The sequence below is a fragment of the Colobus angolensis genome, unplaced genomic scaffold (genome assembly GCF_000951035.1).
Source record: "Colobus angolensis palliatus isolate OR3802 unplaced genomic scaffold, Cang.pa_1.0 Scaffold2, whole genome shotgun sequence".
NCBI lineage: Eukaryota > Metazoa > Chordata > Mammalia > Primates > Cercopithecidae > Colobus > Colobus angolensis.
In genome coordinates this window covers 2,267,361-2,290,618 of record NW_012115154.1, presented here as the reverse complement: position 1 = coordinate 2,290,618, position 23,258 = coordinate 2,267,361, and the positions used below count along the sequence as shown (strand labels likewise).

The 23,258-nt window shown below is 40.5% G+C and overlaps 1 protein-coding gene across 1 annotated transcript; it reads left to right on the top strand.

Moving 5' to 3' along the window:
- On the top strand, window positions 1–22,913 carry SLC35B4 (solute carrier family 35 (UDP-xylose/UDP-N-acetylglucosamine transporter), member B4). The gene is made up of 10 exons (XM_011941221.1): window positions 1–436; window positions 7,253–7,366; window positions 9,954–10,056; window positions 11,881–11,930; window positions 14,616–14,697; window positions 14,905–14,965; window positions 16,500–16,609; window positions 17,199–17,274; window positions 20,311–20,386; window positions 21,659–22,913. Exons 1-10 carry the CDS (start codon window positions 360–362, stop codon window positions 21,903–21,905), a joined length of 996 nt encoding a protein of 331 aa, XP_011796611.1. The 5' UTR covers window positions 1–359; the 3' UTR covers window positions 21,906–22,913.
- Window positions 22,914–23,258: the final 345 nt, after the last annotated feature.

Below are 23,258 nucleotides of genomic sequence, written 5' to 3'. Positions count from 1 at the left end.
ATCGCGCGAGGGATGCGGGCACCTCGTCCCCCTGTCTTCTCTGGCGGAGCTGTCTGGCGGAAGCGGGAACGGCGCAGCCTGACGTAAAGGTGCACGGCATACTGGGACATGTAGTCTGGCTGGGGCTGGGACGCCCCCTCGGATGAATGGGACCGAGGCTGACTGCGAACTACAGCTCCTTGGTGGCAGCGTCGGTGTTGACCGCGGGGGAAGGGGAGACCCAGCGGCCCCGGGTGAGAGCGGCTCTCCAGGACCGTGCTATGTGCTGCGCTGTGGCGAGGCAGGAGGCCGGCTTCCTGGGGTAGCGGTATAAGCGGGCGCTTACTCTGTGCGCTCGCTCCCCCAACCCTGCACCGGCAATGCGCCCGGCCTTGGCGGTGGGCCTGGTGTTCGCAGGCTGCTGCAGTAACGTGATCTTCCTAGAGCTCCTGGCCCGGTGAGTGACCCGCTCGTGCCGCACCCGGTCTCCAGGGCGGGGCGGAGGAAACCGGAGGAGAGGTCCCCCCGGGACGCGCCCACGCCCTGGCCCCACCCCGCCGCCCACGGAGCCCGGGGCAGGACGGCCTGAGCCCCCCAACAATCCGTCCTGTCTGGGCAGCCTGGGACCCCGCTGAGTGTGCTGCTTCCCAGAACTGCGCACCGGCCGCAGTCCCGCCTAACAGTTTCAAAGCATTCCTGCGAGGGGAACACTCAAGGTGTTACTGTCGTCACCCCTTTTCCACATTCGGGGGGATTGATTGAAGCCTGAAGAGTTTTTCACATAACTGGTCCAAGGTCGGCGGAGAGCTTGTGTCAGAACCAAGGTTCCTTCACCAAACCACTCTCTCTCTTCCTTCCCATCCAACTCCAGCTCTTTTTTCGATCGTGTTAGATGGCACAGGCTGGACTTGAGCAGAGGTTTTTGACGTATAAAGCAGTCTTTGTACATGCTGCAAAGAAAGTTTTACTTTTATTACGGCGTCCTGCAAAGCATTTGCTTTATTAGCCTTGGAGATGGTTATGAGTGCATACATAAATGATGCAGTAGAACAGATTTTTATGTAGAAGATCAGTCCACGTGACCGGAGAGTGCTCTTTGAGGTGGCTTGCAAAAAGAAAAAAAAATTATATAGAAGATCGGTCCAAGTGACCCGAGAGGGCTCTTTGAGGTCGCTTTGAATGTGCAAAGTTCAGTGGATAGAAGCTATTAGAGAAGAGACAACAGGTGGTGTGGAAAAGGTTCCAGGACTAAAAAGCTGTGTTGTGAAATTTCACTCTTGGCTCCGTCATCCACTGGCTGTGTAGCCCTTCAAGTCACTTAGCCTCTCTGGGCCTCCTTTTCCTGGCAGTAAAACAATACCTATAGTGTTTTCTAGCTCGTGTTTCTGAATCTATACATTACAAGTTGAGTATCCTTCATTTGAAATGCTTGGGAACGGGTGTTTTGTGTTTTGTATTTTTTTTTTTTTTTTTGGATTTGGGAATATTTACATATACATAATGAGATATTTTAGGGATGGTACCCAAATCTAAACACAAATTCATCTGTGTTTCTTATACACCTTCACATAACCTTAGCTTGAAGGTAATTGTATACAATATTTTTAATAATTCGTACATGAATTAAAGTTTGTATACACTGACCTATCAGAAAGCAAAGGTGTCAGGTGTGGAATTTTTCACTTGTAATATCATATCAGTGCTCAAAAAGTTTCAGATTTTTTAGAGCATTTCAGAGTTCAGATTTTCAGATGAAAGATACTCAACTTGTATCTCTGTTGATCATCCGAACAATCCTGTGCAGAAGATAGGTCAAGAATTATCAACTGTTTTACTGACGTGAAAATGGTCCAAAGAAGTTATGGGAGCCAAGATATCTAAGCTCCTAGTCCAGTACCTTTTTCGACCTCCCTGCCAGTTTTGAACTTGAGCAGCCCATAGATTTTGGTTATCCAGTTCTTCATATGGTGCCTACTAGAAGTTTATTTTATTGGATATCATTGATTAAGTCATCCCGAAGCAACCAGTTTATTTAAGGTAAACTCTGTATGGGGTTAAGTTTTGCTGTTATGGAGCTTGAAATTTTGTTATACAGAAAGTGTTGATAAAGGTCTCTTATTTGACTTGGGTAGGGGTCTTTTATTTGACTTGGGTGAGGGTGGTGAGGGATATAAAAATGGCAAAAAAAAAAAAATTGTATCCAACTGTAAGTCTGATATACTTTTAAAGGAAGGCCACTTTGGCAGCAGTTGATGTGAAAATATAAAAAAGTCGGCCGGGCACAGTGGCTCACACCTGTAATCCTAGCACTTTGGGAGGCCAAGGTGGGTGGATCACGAGGTCAGGGGTTCAAGACCAGCCTGGCCAACATGGCGAGACCCCCCATGTCTACTAAAAATATAAAAATTAGCTGGGCATGGTGGCGGACACCTGTAATCCCAGCTACTCAGGAGGCTGAGGCAGGAGAATCCTTAGAACCTGGGAGGCAGAGGTTGCAGTGAGCCGAGATAGCACCATTGCACTCCAGCCTGGGCAACAATGCAAGACTACGTCTCAAAAAATAAAAAAAGAAAATATCAAGAAGTGATTTCATCAGGCCAGCCATGGAAATGAAAGTCAGGGAATAATGGTAATATTTGTGTTGAATATGCCATTAAATTAAATCTTGCCAAAGGCTGTATGACATGAGAATATGCAAGCAACTAAATCCTCTCTTTACTACTTTGTGAGCCCCTGACTGAATTACTTGATCTCCCTGAGTCTGACCCAACTGTAAAAGGGGGTGATGGTGATGATGGTTCTTCCAACTTCACAGAGTTTTGAAGGATGAAGTGAGATGTGCATGTAAAGCCTAAAGCACACTTGTAGGGCTTCCCATTCTTTCCGACAACTTGGTTTCAATACAGATATATTTCTTTTATGAGATGGTCCTGCAAAGTCCTGGACAAATCTGATTTTACAAAATATTTTCATGCATTATAGGAGCTTCTATTTAAAATATTTTGAATAATTTGTAAATAAATCATCACTTCTTTTTTTTTTTGTAAATCTGCATTTTTTGCATAAAACATTGGGTTTTCATAAAGTGGTGAGGAGGTGCATTTATTAAAATAATCAATGGTGCACCAGACTGAATAGAGCCCTTTCCTAATTTGCTTAGACAAGTCTCCACTTCTTGTGTTACAGATCAATAAAATAAGAGCTAGTGAACCAGATGGCCTTAAGGTTCTTTCTAGATATGGCCTCGGAATTTGTGACTTTATCTTGGGACATCACAGTGGAAGGCCCATAAATTTTTATAGCGTAGGAACTGTGCTTTTTATATTGGCTGGCTTGGAGCCATTAGGTGCCCTAATAAGTAGCAAGTACAATACTAAATATAAATGCTAAGTGACTTGCAGGAAGAAGAGGACATTTTTAACCATTTTCCCTAAATTGGAAAACAAATTTAGGCTTTTCTTTCCGATTTTTATACCTACAATTGGGACCAATATTAAAACACAATGCAGTGGACAGAGCAGATAGGTAGTAAGGGACGAGTGCCTTGATATTCCTCCTTAGGAAGCTTACATTCTACCTTGGAAACAAGATATACACACACCAGCTAACTAGGCAAGATATTACATGCCTTACATCAGGAAAACAATCTGAAACTTTTTTTTTCCCATTTTATTTTTCATTCAAGTGCCTGATCTTGAATTAAATCGTTTCCTAAATTCAGCAAAAGAAATGCAAAAGGCATAAACTATCTGTCCAATTCATTCAAAGTTGCATCCTTTTTTAAATAAAAATTTGAATTTTTGCCAAGAGAATTCAAAGTAAGAGAAACTGTTTGCAGTTAGTGATTACAATTCCTGAGGAATCGAGCTCAAGAAAACAAGATTAAGGGATCCAAGTTTTTACTCTGAAGTTTTAAAATGAATTATTCAAGTTAAAATAAATAATTCCATTGGTAGCTATAAAACAGTGTGTTTCAAAAAGGCTTCATAAGTTCAGTTTTCAAAAATTATTTGAGCAGATTAGGGAGATTTGTAAATTCTATAGAAATAGAAACAAAAAGTAAAGTAGGGTTGTTGCTGGAGTGGGAAAAGCAAAAAATGGAAAGTGACTCAAAATGGTAGTAGAATATCTCTTGGGAGTGTCCTAACATTAGTGGCAATTGTTGCACAACTAAAAACCCATACCAAACCCCACTGAATTGTAATAATCATAATGCTAAGGGTAACCGCAAATGCCATTTCTTTGCCACTGACCCCTGGGATTCTTACCTAACGCAGTGCAATGGGACCCTCAGCGTCTTTAGCAATGGAATGAAATGGGCATATCAATACCCACCTCCATAAAATAAAAAGTACTAGGATGTCCTTTTAAAAAATCCTATAGAGAATACACATGTAAAGTGAATCGTTTCTTAAATCTCTTTTTATCTCTCGTAGAAATTATAAGATTCTAGATCACATTGGAACCCTCCCATTCATTCTCTTGCTTGAGCGAAGGTGGGTCACTGACCCGAAAGGGAGAGCAGAAAGGTAAAGGGACATGGTCTGTCCCCTCACCATCCCTGCTAAGGCACTGGCTTCTGACGGCCTCCTCCTTCATGTCTGGCTCCCTCATATTGTCATCTTCTTGGGCAGGGATCCAGTCCCCTTCAAGTTGGGGGCTCCCCGGAAGCTGCCACCTAACTCTACACATAATTGGGTCTTGATCATTGTTCTTTAGTTGACTTGGCCGAAGCTTGTTAAAGAGAACATAGAAGGAAACTTTTAAGCCTCTTTTGGATTAAGTCTTGTGCTTGGCGCTTATATGTATTTTCTCATTGAATACTCACTACAACAGTGAAATCAGTTTCATTTTAGAGATGAGAAAACTTAGTCAACTGGAATGTCTTTAAAAGGGGGAGGACCTTTTAAAGATTGAAGACCTTTCAGTATGCAAGATCCTGAATACTGGTCATCATACTTGCCTTTTTCACTCTGTAGCAGGCACTGTGTTAAGTGCTTTTCAGGGATGACTCATTTATTCTACAATAAATCAAAGAGATAGGCACTTATATGGTTTCCATTTTAAAGATAAAAACACCAGACTTAGATAATTCACTTCTGTCACACAGCAAGTGACACAGCAGCATCTCGCATGTCAGTGTGCACTTTTAAGCACAGTGGAGCATGGTGGTTCCCAACCTTGCGTCAGCACCTGAGAACTACCTGTGCATTCACAAACACAGCGATACGTGCACTCACACACACTCTGAACCCTTTCCCTGCATCTCAACTGCTATTTCTCCAACCTGGCTGCACATGACAATAAAGTGGAAAGCTTTTAAAAGTACAGATTCCAGGGTCCTACCCCAGACCAATCAAATTAGAAGTGGGAGAGTGAGCCTCTTTGAGTAAATAGGGTTTTTTTTGTTGTTTGTTTTTGAGACAAGAGTCTCGCTTTGTCACTCAGGCTGGAGGGCAGTGGCACGATCTCAGCTCACTGCAACCTCCACATCCCAGGTTCAAGTGATTCTCCTGCCTCAGCCTCCCAAGTAGCTGGAATTACAGGCATGCACCACCATACCCAGCTAATTTTTTTTTGTATTTTTAGTAGAGACAGGGTTTCACCACGTTGGCCAAGCTGGTCTCGAACTCCTGACCTCAGGTGATCCACCTGCCTTAGCCTCCCAAAGTGCTGGGATTACACATGTGAGCCACCGTGCCGACCATTTGGGAAACAGGTTTTTAAAGAGCAGAGTAGGCTGGTCCGCACTCCAGAGCACCGTGCTAGCAACCATCTAGAGTTAAAGTTCTTTCTGTTGCTCATATTTAGGCTAATGGTTTTAATTAGCTCCTTGAATGAGGTAAATGTCTTACGTGATTATTTATGGATTCCTGCATTTAGCCTTGTCCTTTGAATATAAGAAGTGCTAAAAGAGAACTTGTTGAATTGAATAGGTAGCAGTTTTCAAGGAAACCTTCATAGGCAGCAGAGCTTAAAGAGTAGCAACAGTTCCGCTTCAGTTAGTAAGCCTAGCTCTGTAGGAATGGCTCCTGCCTGGGCTGTCTTATTTTTGTGCCTGATGGGTATATTTAAGGACTTGTATATCTTGGCATTGCTTTATATATAATACTAACACCACCAATGGAGAATGGAGTCATTTCTGATAAGTAGCATTATATTAATATGTAATAATACAATTACATCCCTCTCTTCATCAGCTTCAGGTAAATGCCTTTGGTCAAAATGAAAACGCAGAATACGAAGGCGGGTGAATATTGGGATTATAGGAAATCTGGAAGCTTCAGGAGAGCAAAGATAACTGCTCACTTTGTTCTTCCAGTGATTGAGCAGAGCTGAATGGAAGACACGCTCAAGAAAACCTGAACATTTTAAATGATTGGTTTTCAGAGTACCTCAAGATGAATGTCAGGAGGAAGTTTTTAACTTCGTAAATTTGTTCCTAACAATCACTGTTGAATGTGGGGTGTCTTCCCTAACTATCTCATAGACCGCTAAAGAGAATCTATTGAATTCCACAAGCATTTTTTGAGTGCCTAATATATTCAAAACACGGGGTTAAGGGTTGTGGAGAATAGTAGACTACGGCAGTGTTTTTCAGTCTTTTATTCATTATGTCTCCTCCAGAATACTTTTTAGACGTTGTTTTCTTAATCCCTCCCCCAGGTGTACTGGTTCAGGTACTGTAAGTATATTTGTATTTTATTATTATAAAAAGAATAAGATTCCCCCCATTCCAAGAACCAAGTTTTGCCCCATTGCTGGGCACCATTACCATTAAAGTAATGTCCCTATCATCAACACTGGGTTCATTTTTCATTTGACAGCAGTCTTGGTGATTTCTGGTCAGGAGGGATATATAAACATTCCGGGAGACCCGAGCATAGTTCTGTCTCTGGGCTTTGCTGCCTAAGCTGACTAGGATCCTGATTAAAGACCTTTTTGGTGAAGCAAAGATCCCAATAAGAACTTATGACCAATTTCCTACAGTTTACTAGGAAAGCTGTATCATAGTTCTGGAAACAGATGTGTCACAGTAATTCTCACTCATGACCTGGTACACGCAAGGAAGAGTAAAATAAGAAAGCTTGACATTCTTCTCTGTGAGATCAGTGCTAAGTATATGTGATCCAAAGGCTATGAACATTGAGATAAAGGACAGTGGGTAATCAAAATCCCTCCACCCTGTTATTCTGGCCCTCTAATTAGACTGCATTTTAGTATTATCTCAATTTTTGTGCCTTCCCCTCCTCTTTTGCTATTCACTATACAGGAAGCATCCAGGATGTGGGAACATTGTGACATTTGCACAATTTTTATTTATTGCTGTGGAAGGCTTCCTCTTTGAAGCTGATTTGGGAAGGAAGCCACCAGCTATCCCGATAAGGTATGGTACATTACAGTCTCTTTTAGCTTTTGGATTTTTTAAGAAAGTAAAGAGGTGGTACCTGTATAAAAGGAGTATGAGACATTCTTTTGTAAGATTTATTTCAGAGATATCAGTAGAATACTAAGTCATTTTCTGAATTTAATACGTTATGAAAATCCAGGGTGCCTACTTCCAAACTAAAATTTCTGCCACAAGATTTAAAATAACCATGATGGAGACAAGAGTGTGTATGTGTGTGTGTTCTTATTTAGTATAGGATTAGTCAGAAGGCCTAGTGTGACCACAAATTTTGTACTGTCTTCTGTGTTGGTAAAGTTATCAAACATTCTAAAAGAGGAGTATCCTTGTTTCTTTTTAAAAACGAATGGCTTTTGGAAATAAATAGAGGTAGTAGTTGCATAACTTTGTGAATGTACTAAATGCCACTGAATTGTTCACTTTAAAATGGTTAATTTTATGTTACGTGAATTTCACCTCAATTAAAAGAAAATGGATGGCAAGCGAAATCAAAATTTGTTGATGCCAGACCTGTAATCCATTAGTTCAAATTTGCCTAATTGTACTAATGGGGCCAAATAGAAAACAAGGCAGTTCTTATGATAAACAATGTATTGAAAACTCACCTGTCTTGCTGCGAGTGACTCGAGATAAAGTGTAATCCATCCAACTGTGAGAATTTAGTAGGATGGTGTCACTTACTCCCTTTTAGAGCGACATTCTGGTATGAATATATCCAAGTACGAAGGCGAAGGCCCGTCTTTGTTGGTTTTCTTTTGCGGCATTCCTACGTAGCCTGCTATAGAAAATCTGGCTGGATTTTGTTAATATTATACTTTTAAAGTTCCCAATGCGATGCTAAATATTCCAGATACTTTTTTTCATTGGCTTTAGTATCTGCATAAAACTTTCTGCCCCTAAAGACCAGCATCTACATTGCAGTAAAAGCCCCAGCATTTCTTGACTCCTCTGGCCCTTTCCCGCCTCTTCCCACTGTCTCTCCCCATTCTCTCTACCACTAGCATAGATCAGGAAGTATACCCTGTCACCTTATCTTTTATAATAACATCCTAGCTGACTGACTTCCCTGCCTCGCACCTCTTCATCTGTCCATTTCACTTAGTATCATTTTACCATGTGGCCTCACTCTTTAGTTACCATGACGTTCTGAATGACATCCAGACTCCCCAGCCTGCCCTTTGAGGGTCTCTGTGATCTTGCCCTCATAGCCATATTCCCATGCATGTCCTATGTGTGGTGGCCATTTTATTTTCTGTAGGTGGAGCCATAATCAAAATTTTGCTCATGTCATTCATCCCCATCAACAATTTCTAGGCAAGCAATGTGGAATAAATTAATTGTCCTAAAAGACCTTGACAAACTCTCTGTAAATGGCACCTCGTCAAGATAGAACTAAGAAAATTTGGCAAGAAACCTGATAAAGTTGCAGATAGTATGTTATTTAGAAGCTGTGAAGAAACTGTTGCTGGTAATTTTGTGTGTGTGTTCATTGTCAAGTTCCTCAGACTCTCCAGACTGTATTAGTTTAGCCTTGGCTTGACTGGCCTGTTGTGGTGTATGGCTCCACACCTAACTAGCAACGCAGAATGGGTTCTTTCAGGGAAGATCACTTAGGACTCAGTGCCGTCATATCCTTCAGCTGTGCAAAGGGGAAAATGGTTGGGAATCTCAAAGATCAACATTTCCTGAAGAATATGGAACCACTTATTTGCCTTTGCCCTGCATTCTTTAGCTATTTATTTTAAATACTGTTTTTTCTCTTACTGAATATGGTAAGTTGAGTCATATGAAATTTCTGGCATTCAACTTGTTGACCTATAAAACTGACAATTTTATATGGTTTAGCCCAATATATATAGAAGGCATCTTATGTATTTTCTGGATCACAGTGATGACATACAAATGTAAAATTATTTGTTTATTCATCTGTTCATAATTATTCATTTGTATTTATCCCTGCAAGTTATTAGGGTTACTGGATTTTTTTTTTTTTTTTTTTTTTTAGTTTTTGTTTCTGTTATTAAGACGTATAAACTTTTAAAAAACAGAGACCCTGATTTTAAATAAGAATCTGTACAAGTCAAACCATGTCCTCATTAATTTGGAGGCCACTAGTTCAGAATGCGGGAGAATTTAGCAGCTGCTAGGCTGAAAATAATCCTTAACTTAGCAAATACTTTCTTTAGAAACAGTGAAAATTAACAGTACAAACAAGTGTATAGAGGAGGTATTTGAGAGAATCAGCTATTTGCAAGTTCTTCAAGGTATATGAAAATTATTTACAAAGAACCAATGCAATCATTTTAAGTTTCTATGTATACTTGAAAAATATTAAATAGTGTTTCTTTAAATGTATTTTATAACTCAGACTTTCCCATGTTAGTCTGGCTTTGTGAAGCATTTTGATACTTACTTAGTAGTTGACATTGCATGATAATAGCGATGCAATCTTGTAACGCAGAGGAAATATGCAAAATGCCTTTTTAGCCAAAAATATGTATTTCCTATACTTGATTTTCTTGAAATCCTAGATTCTGTTTGTTGAGCTGTTCTGTCTGCATTTCAGGTACTATGCCATAATGGTGACCATGTTCTTCACCGTGAGCGTGGTGAACAACTATGCCCTGAATCTCAACATTGCCATGCCCCTGCATATGATATTTAGATCCGTAAGTGCTGCCGGATCCCGTGTGTATGTTCGTCTGAAAAGTATAGTTACGTAGGTCGATTGAATATATGGCAGAACTAGAAGGGTCTTGTAGTAAGTGGTCTTGGGTAGAAGAATAGATTTGTGAATGCATGAGCAAAAATGGCTTTCATCTGAAAAGTAAGGCAAAAAGAGAAATCTCCAAGTGGATGGTTTACTTTTATTCATCTGAGGTCTAATGAGTGATGAATAAAAAGAAAATTAAATTTTCCCTAGGAAACAGATTTTGCCTTCATTTTCCCTCATCTCTTTGATTTTATATTCAAACATGCTATGTTATTTAACGTATTTCTTATCACTTACTTCTTTCTTTCATAAAAGTACATTTACTTCCAGAACATGAAAGAGATACTTGTCTTTTCTGATTTTATTTTTTAAAGCAGAGACTTGAGATAATAAAGGGAAATTCTTGATGAAGGTAGGGTTTCTCCCAAAGCACTCCAGGCAAAAAAGGCTGATAATTATGATGGTAACATTTCCGTGTGGTCTGAGATTTTTGTGAGATTGTACTGTTCCCAAAGGGAGTTTCCAAAGCAATTATAATAATTAAGGTGACCTTCAAAGCATTGAAAACATAGTATACTTTCAATAAACACCTGTTGATTGATTGTCGCCTTTTTAGAGAACAGAGAGATCCTTGCATGACTTTTCCCATTAAAACTAGTCAGGGGCTGGGCGCGGTGGTTCACGCCTGTAATCCCAGCACTTTGGGAGGCTGAGGTGGGTGGATCACCTGAGGTTGGGAGTTCAATACCAGCCTGACCAACATGGAGAAACCTCGTCTCTACTAAAAATACAAACTTAGCTGGAAGTGGTGGCACATGCCTGTAATCCCAGCTACTTGGGAGGCTGACGCAAGAGAATCACTTGAACCCGGGAGGCAGACGTTGCAGTGAGCCAAGATCACACCATTGCACTCCAGCCTGGGCGACAAGAGCAAAACTCTGTCTGAGAAAAAAAAAAAAAAAAGTGGTCGGGGGTAGAGGGTGCAGGTAATGGGGAGAAGCTTATTAAAAGCTCTTATAAATTAGGTAGATGGAAATTTTGACAAATCTAAGTCTATGATATCATTTATTCCTGCTAGCCCTAGCTTCAGCACTGACCAATTACAGGCGACCCTTGAACAACATGGGTTTGAACCTCATGGATCCACATATATGCGAATTTTTTTCAAACAAATGTGAAAATACAGTATTCCTGGGATGTAAAGCATGCCTATAAGGAGGGTTGATAATGACTATATTGAGAATTGATCCTTTTTATTGTCATTGTCATCTTTATAAGGTTTTTTTTAAAAAAAATATATGTATACGTATATTTTTGGAGATGGAGTTTCGCTCTTGTTGCCCAGATTGGAGGTGCAATGGCGTGATCTTGGCTCACTGCAACCTCCACCTCCGAGGTTCAAGCGATTCTCTTACCTCAGCCTCCTGAGTAGCTGGAATTACAGGTGCCTGCCACCATGCCCAGCTGAGTTTCGTATTTTTTAGTAGAGGCAGAGTTTCACCATGTTGGCCAGGCTGGTCTCAAACTCCTGACCTCAGGTGATACGCCCACCTTGGCTTCCCAAAGTGCTGGGATTACGGGCGTGAGCCACCGCACCCGGCCATCATAATAGCTTTTTATGGTTTATACTTTTGCCGTCATAAGAACAACTAAATCTTACTAATTATTCATCCTAGCCTCCTTCATTCCATGTTTTTCCCCCTTGCCCATGTTGCTATTCATCTCAAATTATGTTTTTCTCCTAGTGCACTAAACCTGTTACTGTTGTCTCTTTTTGCAGGGTTCTCTAATTGCCAACATGATTCTAGGAATTATCATTTTGAAGAAAAGGTAAACAATATACTTCTATATTTTGTGTATGGAAATGATATCCTGTCCATAAGCTAGTCATCTGGATTCCTTGTCCCAAAGTAGTGATAAGTTTGCTTCTGGTCATCTACCTCTTTTCTTAGTTCTTTACCAGTGAGGCCCAGTCATGCAATGTCCTGAAGCAGCTGACCAGGTAAGAGGCAACACCTGTGGTGTCTCTATGTAGAAATGAATAGCTCTTACCATCGTTGAATTTTAGTATCATACTAACCTGCAAAGCCAACTTATAAAGATGATAGAGAGGTTCACTGTGCAGTATGGTCACCACTAGCCACGTGTGACTATTTACATTTACATTTTTCAAAATTAAAGAAAATTAAATATTTAGTGTCTCAGTTTCATTAGTCACATACACTTTTTTTTTTTCTTTTTTCCTTGTTTGGAGACGAGGTCTCACTCTGTCATCCAGGTTGGAATACAGTGGTGCGATCTCAGCTCACTGCAGCCTCCAGCTCCCAGGTTCAAGTGATCCTCCCACCTCAGCCTCCCAAGTATTTGGGACCAAAGGTGTGTGCCACCATGCCCAGCTAATTTTTTTTGTATTTTTGGTAGAGATTGGGTTTCGCCATGTTGTCCAGGCTGGTCTCAAACTCCTAGTCACATTTTCAGTGCTCAGTAGACTCACGTGGCTGGTGGCGACCATGTTGGAGAGCCCAGATGTGGAACATTTCTAGCATCCCAGAAATTCCATGGGACACTGCTGCCCTAGAAGATGCTTATCAGTACAGCGTAGCGAACTAAGGAATGGTTGTACATATTAAAAAGGAAATTCCTAACAAAGGCCCAAATAGCCAACAAGATGGAAGGAAAGGTTCAGGGCTGTTCTTTCTGACTATCACCAATGGCTCTCTTTGGGATAGGAGCAGGAGGTACCAGAAGTACCTGGGATGCTTTTTCAAAGTATTTGTCTCTCACCTTCACTCTGAGCTTCACCCCTCACTCCTAAGCAGGAAGGATGTTAGCGAGAGACAACACATACAGTTTGGGAAATTTCTCAGGGAAAGTTCACTGGTAAGACCAAAATTATACAAGTTGATGGCAACTTTTCAATGCATTTGTTATCCAGCCCCAAGCTCTCTGTACGTGCTTGGAAAGTAGCTGTCAATTCAGAATGTGAGAACCTAGAGTTTTTAAGTATTAAAGGCTGTGTCATGAAAAGAATAACTGTCCTGTCCTACTACGCTCCATATCATGGACCCTTTATCTCCTGAGGCTTATGGATTCCTTGAAAAGTACTGCTGTAGTTTTCTTTCTTTCTTCTTGGTTCTCTGCATTTCAACATATATACATATGATGGTCAGGTTTATTACATTTGAAGTGATCACCATGCTTCTTATAGTGTGGAATTCGCCTTGGGACAGGCCTGTGCTCTTTTCCAACTTTTGATTCTGGCTCATAACAAGGATACCAAAGAACGTGTTATAAGAGGAATTGTGTTCTCATGGTATTGCCCCAAAATATTAGGGGTCTTTCTCAAGCATCTGTTGCCCTTAAGAACTTGTTCTGAGGGTGTCATCTTGCATCTGTCTAAGCCTTTTGACTCTTTTCTATGTGTATCTCTTTCCCATAGAGCAGGAATTTCCATAAGTTAACTTTCCAATAGAGTGAATTAACTTCTTATCTCCTTTTCTCTTGGGTAGAAGACCCTCAAGTTCATAGTGTGCTCCTCATGCCAAGATTTGAAGATCAAATCTATATTCACCTTACCCATGCCTTTATTATTCTTTTTGGCCTGAGTTGTAAACCTCTTCAGCGTGATCTTTCCGAACTGAAGAGGTTCACTGTTTTTTACCGTACATCCGCTCGTACCTGCTTCCTCCCCAACTGCTCTCTAACATGGTCTTCTTGGCCCTTTTGGTCCCTTTCTCTGCTTATTAGCTAGTTCTGCAGGCCTTTTACAAAGTACTGTGACCAAAACAATACTATGTATTTGAGTAGAAAACCTGGGATGGTTCGTCTTCTTAGTTAAATTTCTTTTAATCCTTGCCTGAGGACTTTTGCTTGATCACCAAGAATCTGAGAGAGTGCTAATGATACTAGCTAATGTGAAATGGTACTGTTATTACTCCCCGTAGTTCTATAATCTGAATATCCTTCCCCTTATCCAACTATGCCAACATTTTAAAACAACATTAAGTCATTCAGAGATTTAAAAAAACAAGCCTCCCCCAGAGAATAGATGATTGGATTATGTTCTGAGTATTGAATCCTGCTACTTGCACCTGATAGCCTGTTCTTCCACTTGCATAGTGTGTCTTAGGACACAGATTTGGGCCTCCTAAAGACAGGAAAAGCAACAGATCCTAGTAAGGACTGAGTCAGGCTTTCATTTGGACTCTTTGAGACCAGAATGCAACATCACAAATCTGGTCTATTTCTGTTTTTATTTCCTGATGAAATAATCGATTGGTCAACAAAGTGTTGGAGACAGACTAAACAATACCAAGGAAAAGTGTTGGTTAGAAACCAGTCAGTATCCTGATTCATTCATATGCATACTTCTGTGGACTGTGCTGGAAAGTAATCCTGTCTGTCATATTTTAGTGATTTGTACTTTCACGCACCATCTGACTGTAAATATCACTGGGAAATTCATATCTGTGCTTTCCTAAGGTGCTTTTCTTCTTCTTTTTTTTTTTTTTGCAGATACAGTATATTCAAATATACCTCCATTGCCCTGGTGTCTGTGGGGATATTTATTTGCACTTTTATGTCAGCAAAGCAGGTGGTAAGAAGCTCACAAATCATTTTATGTTCACTACTTGCTATTGGGGCCCAGTTACCGGGCAATTAATAAAATTCAAATTTTTAGGTAATACAAAGATTTTGAAAGAGAAGAGGGGAGGGAAATGGGTAACGTAAATGTTTCCCTTGTATGTTGGCGCCTTGCATGTAGTTCTGCTCTCTGTACCTAGTTTATTTTCTTATTTCCTAGACTTCCCAGTCCAGCTTGAGTGAGAATGATGGATTCCAGGCATTTGTGTGGTGGTTACTAGGCAAGTACAATAATTATAATAAAGCTAATTGCCTCTGCAGTTGTGTTTGCTGAGTTTTCTCCTAAGAGACATGTTTCTTGGCAAGAAGCTTCAGCTAAACAAATTATGCCATGGAAGAGAGGCACCTGGGATCCTATTTCTCTGAACCTTAGCGTTCAAGAAAGGAAAAAAAGAAAATGCCCCCACATTCGTGGCAATATGTTCTACAACATGGATCCGTGTTTTTCTTGGATGCCACTGGTGTAGAAAGAAGTGCGTGTCTACTTGCTCATCACACTCTTTGAATGTCATCCATCTCTTCACGATCTGTCTGCGGAGTTGAAGCTTCTGCAAGAGAAGGGCACGTTAGAGCAATTGACTCTTTAAATTTCCGAGGGACTCATTTCTAAAGACTTATTTTCTTCAGAGGTTAGCTGTTCCATATGGCAGTGTTCCCAAACCTGACTGATCATCAGAATCTCCTGGGGAATTTTTAAAAATACAAGGATCTCTTTGTGGAATTAAATAGGCAGCTCCTGTAGAGCTTTGTTCTCACGTTTTTTGATATGGAGGTGAGATCGTCCCAGGGGCTTTCAATGATAACAATAACAGATTGAGACTGACCAAGTGGAAGAGAAATAGCAGTGAAAGAACTGTGTTGTCCTTGCTTCTTGGCTTTGAAACTTTATCCCTTTAGGTTGCTGTTTGTAACATAGAAAGATCCTCATGCGCTATTAGAAAAATACCCAATGAGAAAAATGTGCAAAGGATGTGAACATATAGTTCATGGGAGGAATAGTACTACCCAACAATTTTAGGTTCAGCCTCACTAGTCTAGTAATCAAAGAAGTGCAAATTGAAACCCAAATGCAATACCTGTTTATGTTGGCCTATCATACCGGCAAGATGATAAATAGTTATCTCATTGCTGCTGAGGGTACAGTAAGACAACTATTTTTATAAAAATAATTTGGGTATAAATGGACACAGCTTTTGTGGAAAAAATATATATATATATATTTTTAAATATATTTATTTATAAAAAGTATTGTATTTTTTAAATGTCCAACAGCCTTTGACTCAGTAATTCCACTTATGAGGGTTTATCCTAAAATATATCAACATTTGTTTAAAGATTTGTATACAAGGATGTACATTGATTTTAATAATGAAATAATTGGAAATAACCATTCTCATACATTTAAGTATGCTGCATCTATATCATAGTCATTAAAAGCATTCTTTTGAAAAAATTTTAATAACTGATTTGAAGGAAAAGTCCAGGCAAAAGCTCATGAAAAGAGCAAGATAAAAAATTCCACATGCAATCTGATCCTGTCTTAGTGTAAAAAAATGTACACAAATGAATATATAAGGAGATGTAGAAAGCTGTAAAGGACTAGATGGTAATAATGTATTTTTATTTCTTTTTACAATGTTGTACATGTTCTACAATTAGTTTGTAATATTTGCAGGACTTTAAACAATAATGTTCTTCAAGAAAAACATCTGGAAATGAACAAGTGCAGACATCTTGTAACCTGATGTTTTTTAGGTATTGGGGCACTGACTTTTGCTCTTCTGATGTCCGCAAGGATGGGTATATTCCAAGAGACTCTCTACAAACAATTTGGGAAACACTCCAAGGAGGCTTTGTTTTATAATGTAAGCAACTTGTTGAACCTGGGAACGTGAAAATTCCTAAGTTGTAAAATGTTACTCCAAGTGAACTATTCCTATTCTTCTGATGTAAAATGTTACTCCAAGTGAACTATTCCCCTTCTTCTGATGTAGTTGAAGGTTGATTATTGGTAGATGGCTTTAAGACCCACAGACTGAAGCAGTTTTGATGGGATGCTCTGGTGGGTTCTGAGTCACAGTTCACTGCATGAGATGACACAATCAATCAAAGCGAATTAAATTGTGTCTGCATATTTAGCAAATCCTTTTGTGCAGAATGACTATATGGTTAAATTTTTCCATTCCCTGTTGTTGAAGAAAGGATGCTGGCTCCATTGTTTGCTTTGTCTGTGATGACCCTCAGACCTTATAAGGGCAAGAACCATAATTTGGGAGTTGATATCCTGCCATACAATGTGAAGTAGTCAAGAAGCACCATATACATTTAAGTCTAACTTGCTTTTCTTTATATTGCTGTCAAATAACCTGTACAACTTTTAATCATTGTAAAGCTACTCTAATTATTCTATAATGTTTTTGCACTTAGATTTATGTGACCAATTTCTTTCCACAGCACGCCCTTCCACTTCCTGGTTTCATCTTCTTGGCTTCTGATATTTATGACCATGCAGTTCTATTCAATAAGTCTGGTGAGTTTGGGGTTAGACAGTAGAATTACCTGACAGTTTCTGAGACAGAGTCTCAGTTTTACTCTTGACTTGACCACGGCCTTTTTCATGATCCTATTCAAATCATGTGTTCCTTTCGAAAATGTCTCCATTCCACTTTCCAGTCATTGCAGCAGCAAAAGCTTTTACAGGAGTTTCTCAATTATTTACAAATGAAGTAAAAGAATATTTTCGAGTTTTCTATTTTGCTTTGATATTTGTGTGTTTGCATTTGAATGTGAGATGTTTGATGTTTTGAGAATGCAAATGAATACTTATAGCACACTGCAGAGACTGGAGCCCTGCGAAGTTGGGCAGCCATCCAGCTCTCTCAACTGCTGTTTATCCTTCTCTGTCGTGAAAGGCAGAGCTGCTCACAGATCCATCCCAAGCTACCATGGAGCAGAGCAAGAGGGGAGCTCAATGATGACAAGGTTTTTTTTCTAGTTACAGATGAGATAGGCAGCAGATGAATAAGCAAAATTAGTTTCAAGCTTCTAGTGTAAGTTAGCTGTCACTTTTTAAAATGGCCAGTTAATAAATTAGCTATAGATTGTTAGTTAACTTGAAAGGGATCACTTTATGATCTGATTATCTACTAACAGTATTATATAGACAGTGAACACACAAGGAACAAATAAACATTTTTAAAATCAAGGTTTTATGTTGCACACACCTCAAATGCTTAAGTGCATTTTGTGGAATGACAGTAGGTGCTCAGTAAACATTTGTTTGCTATCTGGGCATGAATCGTGAAGTTATGACTGTTCTCTGCATTTATAGTGTTGCCTCTCCCATTTGCCCCACCCCCCAAAAAATGTGAAGGTAGTGTGTAAGAAAGTTTGTAAGGCTCTGAATTACTCAAATAATCATTTATTCATATTAACACAACAGTTTTTAAGATCTCTGAGAAATCCCACACAGCAAAGGGCTATTGAAATTAAAATGTCAAATTCCATGTGATTTAGTTGTTAGAATGCTCCTCAAAATCACAGGGCTAGGCATTTATGATAAAATGTTTTACAGAATCTGCCTTCAACTTCTTCAGAATCATTTCCAAGTTAAAGATACATTTTCCTTCTCTTGCTTTTCTTGAGATTAAGTGTCTGAGATCCATGAATTTTCCAAGAGAGCTAAATGTCCATCAAAATAAGTGATATTCATTGTCTTTCTTTCAGAGATTCAGTGTATCTCTGAAGTTATTAAAAAGTAATCACGTTTTTTAACTTCCTTTTCATTTCAATATTTGCTAAGTATATCAAAGACAATAGAATACCAGATTATTGGCATTGCCCACTGATCCAGAACCAAGTTCCAAAACTTAGTCTTTATGTGTGTGTGTGTGTATATATATGAGACATTTTATTGGTGAAAGAAAATTGGTGTTTATTTTCTTACCAGATCTCAGCATCATTATATCAGAATTTCTTAAATTATGCTGTATAATTCAAACTGAAAACAATTTAGTAATACAAAAAAACTGACCCGTTGATGATTTCTATGTCTTTATTCTCTTTCATCTTAGATATTTTATTTCCTCCTACAAATTTACTGTACAAGTGTCATTATATAAAACTAACATAAGAGTGAGTGTGTGTGTGTGTGTGTGTGTGTCTGTCTTTTAAGAGAGACAGGACCTCCCTATTGCCCAGATTGGTCTCGAACTTCTGGGCCAAAGGGATCCTCCTGCTTTGGCCTCCCAAAGTGCTAGGATTACAGGCGTGAGCCACTACTCCTGGCCTAAAACTAACATAAGAGTATATTTAAAGTTATTCACAGTTCCATCAACCTAGACATCTACTAATTGTATTTTTATTGATTTTCTTCTAGACCATGTCTATTTACAGAGATTCTTACATAGCTGTAATCCTTGGGTGGATATAATTTTATGTTTTTTTTTTTTCTGAGTTTTATGTGGCTATATAATCTCTACGATTTTCATTTTTATCAAACGTACAATGCCTCCTCTAATGAAAGTGCCTTTGTTTATGTATCCGTTGTACCGTCATTGGACATTTGAATGATTTTGATTCAGAGTTATCCTTTATTATGTATAGTACTTTAATGAGTGCAGAACCTTTTTCTTCCTTGGAATTAACTAGGATTAATTCTGAAGGATGGGTATTCATACTTTCATACACCCTTAATAAGGATTATGAAATTGATTTTTTAAAGAATGAAACCAAGTTATACTGCCACCAACCTGTGGCTGCCAGTTCCATTACCAACTTGCCGGATTAAGATATTATTTATAAATTTTGAATTGGCTAGGCACAGTGGCTCAAGCCTGTAATCCCAGCACTTTGGGAGGCCAAGGCAGGCAAATCACCTGAAGTCAGGAGTTCAAGACCAGCCTGGCCAACATGACGAAACCCCATCTCTACTAAAAATACAAAAATTAGCCAGGTGTGGTGTGTGCGCCTGTAGTCCCAGCTACTTGGGAGGCTGAGGCACAAGAATCACTTGAACCTGGGAGGCAGAGTTTGCAATGAGCTGAGATCAAGCCACTGCACTCCAGCCTGGGTGACAGAGTGAGACTCTGAAAAATAAATACATAAATATTAAATTGCTAATTTTGTAGCTACAAAATGGTACAGTCTTATTTACTTTGGAATTCTGTAATTACTAGCGTGATTGAACATATTTCCAAACGGTATTTAGTTACTAGCTGCCATTCCTCTTGTGTTGAGTAGTTAAGGCTGTCTGTATCATTTTATCATTCTCAACTTTTCTGTGCTTCACAGTCTTTCTTTGTAAAGTGAGATACTATTGAGGCAAATGGTAAAGCATTTCCTTAAAAATTAAAACTACTATTTGTTTTAAGAAACCAATTTAATGACTTTAGTGGCTGCTATAGACTGGAGTCAAGGCAAGTAAAGTGATGTGTGGTCCAATTCTATTTGCAAGGAAGACAGTGTTGCTGTCCCTATTATGTTCAGTCTGTATTACCCTGTTCAAACCATGAAAAATTCAGCTGTTAAAAAGTGATGTGGCTATATCCTCCTGTAACCTCTACAGAGTTATATGAAATTCCAGGCGTTGGAGTGACCCTGCCCATCATGTGGTTCTACCTGCTCATGAACATCATCACTCAGTATCCTTTGGACTCTGCCGTCACCTCTATGTCGTCTTCAGGTTCTTTTGGCATAGGAATGGTCATTCTTATCTTCCAACAGTGTGTTAACTTGAATCTGATTTTCGCTGGATTTATTCTGCAGCAAGCTGGAGACAGAGACCCATTCAGGGAACTCCTTGTAGAGGGCAGAAGAGGTGCTAGTGGTGCAGTAGGTCAGTAAGGCACAGGGCAGCGGGAGGAAGTGCCCTGAGTGGAAGCATAGTGGCGGGTGCGGTGGCTCATGCCTGTAATCCTAGCACTTTAGGAGGCCGAGGCGGGCAGGTCACTTGAGGTCAGGAATTTGAGACCAGCCTGGCCAACATGGTGAAACCCCATCTCTACAAAAATACAAAAGTTAGCCAGGCATGATGATGGGTGCTTGTAATCCCAGCTACTCCATAGGCTGAGGCAGGAGAATCGCTTGAACCTGAGAGATGGAGGTTGCAGTGAGCTGAGATCATGCCATTGCCCTCCAGGCTGGGTGACAGAGCGAAACTCCATCTCAACAAACAAACAAAAAACTGTATAGCTTGAATCATCTGTGATTTCAACCTGTGATTTTTTGGTGTCCTAAGATATTTCCAGTGATCACAAGCTGCTGCAAAGTCCTGAAAGAAATTTCAAATTAAGAGGCTGAGGTGGGAGGATCACTCAAGTCCTGGAGATCGAGGCTGCAGTAACCTTGATCACTCCACTGCACTCCAGCCTGGGTAACAGAACAAGACCCTGTCTCAAAAAAAAAAAAATTTCAAAATAGCTTTCGTTTTTTAAAATAGTTATTTCGAATGATCTTACATTCATTATAAAAATAATTATGTCTTTGAAATAGTAAAACGAATCGCAGTTGACCTCATTCCTCTGAAGTCAGCTCCTTGATTTGCCATAGAGTCCCTTTCTGGAGGAGAGGATAGAAGGGCTGGAGGCAAGATAAATAAAGGTGAATGGGATCACCCTTACCGAGAGTGTCACCCTCTGTCATTACCTTGGAGGTGCCTGTCATTGTAACCATAGGAAGACTCTAACATAAGAATAATTGGCAGTTTTTTAGGCGGTTTCGAATTGGTACCCATAAATGGAATGGCAGGACAGTTGTTCTGCAGGTTCTCCCCAGGAGGAGCCTCAGAGCTACCGTAGTGGACCTTCATGTTTTCTTAGAATATGAGAAGTTAAGCCAGGGACCATGCTAGAAGGTTCTCCCACTGATCCCCCAAGTATAGTCTACAGAAAACTACCTTGACTCCACTCCTCCAGGTACGTGTGCATCCGGGGTGTGTTCATCCTCACCACGGAATGCGCCTCCCTCACCGTCACGCTCGTCGTGACCCTACGCAAATTTGTGAGCCTCATCTTTTCCATCTTGTACTTCCAGAACCCCTTCACCCTGTGGCACTGGCTGGGCACCTTGTTTGTCTTCATTGGGACCTTAATGTATACAGAGGTGTGGAACAACCTAGGGACCACAAAAAGTGAGCCTCAGAAGGACAACAAGAAGAACTGAGGCCTGCCTGGAGTATGTAGACCAGTGTCGTCGTGAGGGAGGGACCACCGTTTTCGCTTTTGTTAATGCCGAGCTACCCGCAGTGCTGAGCCAGCCATGCAACAGGAAATCTTCAGGAGGAGGGGACTTCTCACATTGCTCATACTGACACGTGTAGACTGAATAGAAACCCCTCAGCCCTAAAATAGAAAAAAGAACAGTTCTGGACTATTGAACAGCCCATTCATTTATTTGTTTTGTTTACCAAAATATTCAGTATTATTCTTGTTTATTGAATTCTGAGTCTCCATGAACTACTGGCTTACTATCCATGGTCTTGGAAAAGATTGTCCCTTCTGTTGCTGTTCTAATGCATCTCTGCCACAGCAGTCATTGTCATCCTGTGGCCTTATCCCTTTTGTCTCCCATCACCTTTTCCCTCCTCAGCAGCACCTCACCATCAGTCAGACGCTGCAGGCACCACCATCACCAGGAGTGGCCAAGTAAACTGAGACACCGGTAACATCGGGGCTGGACTTCCTCCCGCGTTTTGGGAAGGAAACAGATGTTCCCTTGAGCTGATTCCCAGTGACACCGGAGCAACACTAGTGGGACTCCTCTTTCCCACATTTTGCTTTTTTTTTTCTATGCGAAAGTCAGATGCTTCTATCCATTGCTTTCTGTGGTTAGGGCAGCCCTGCAGCATATCTCACAGCAGACACAGTGTTCATAACAAAGAAAGATTGTGCTGGGCACAGTGGCTCATGCCTGTAATCCCAGCCCTTTGGGAGGCTGAGATGGGCGTATCACTTGAGGTCAGGAGTTCAAGACCAATCTGGCCAACATGGTGAAACCCCAACTCTACTAAAAATAGAAAAATTAGCTGGATGTGGTGGCGCATGCCTGTAATCCCAGCTACTTGGGAGGCTGAGGCAGGAGAATCACTTGAATCCGGGAGATGAAGTTTGCAGTGAGCTGAGGTCTTGCTACTGCACTCCTGCCTGGGCGACAGAGTGAGATTCTATCTCAGAAAGAAAGAAAGAAAGAGAGAGAGAGAGAGAGAGAGAAAGGGAGAAAGGGAGGAAAGGAGGAGAGAGAAAGAAAAGAAAGGAAGGAAGGAAGGAAGGAAGGAAGGAAGGAAGGAAGGAAGGAAGGAAGGAAGGAAGGAAGGAAGGAAGGAAGGAAGGAAGGTAGGAAGGAAGGTAGGTTGGTTGGTTGTTATGGACTGGGCACCCCTGAAGCCCATTACCTAGGCCACAGTGGTGACAGCAGCATGGCCCTGCCCAGCACCGCAAGAGCCATGGCTTGTGTGTACTTTTCGTAGTCTGTGTGTGATCAAAGGGCACGGAAGTGGCTGCGCTTTCACATCCCCTT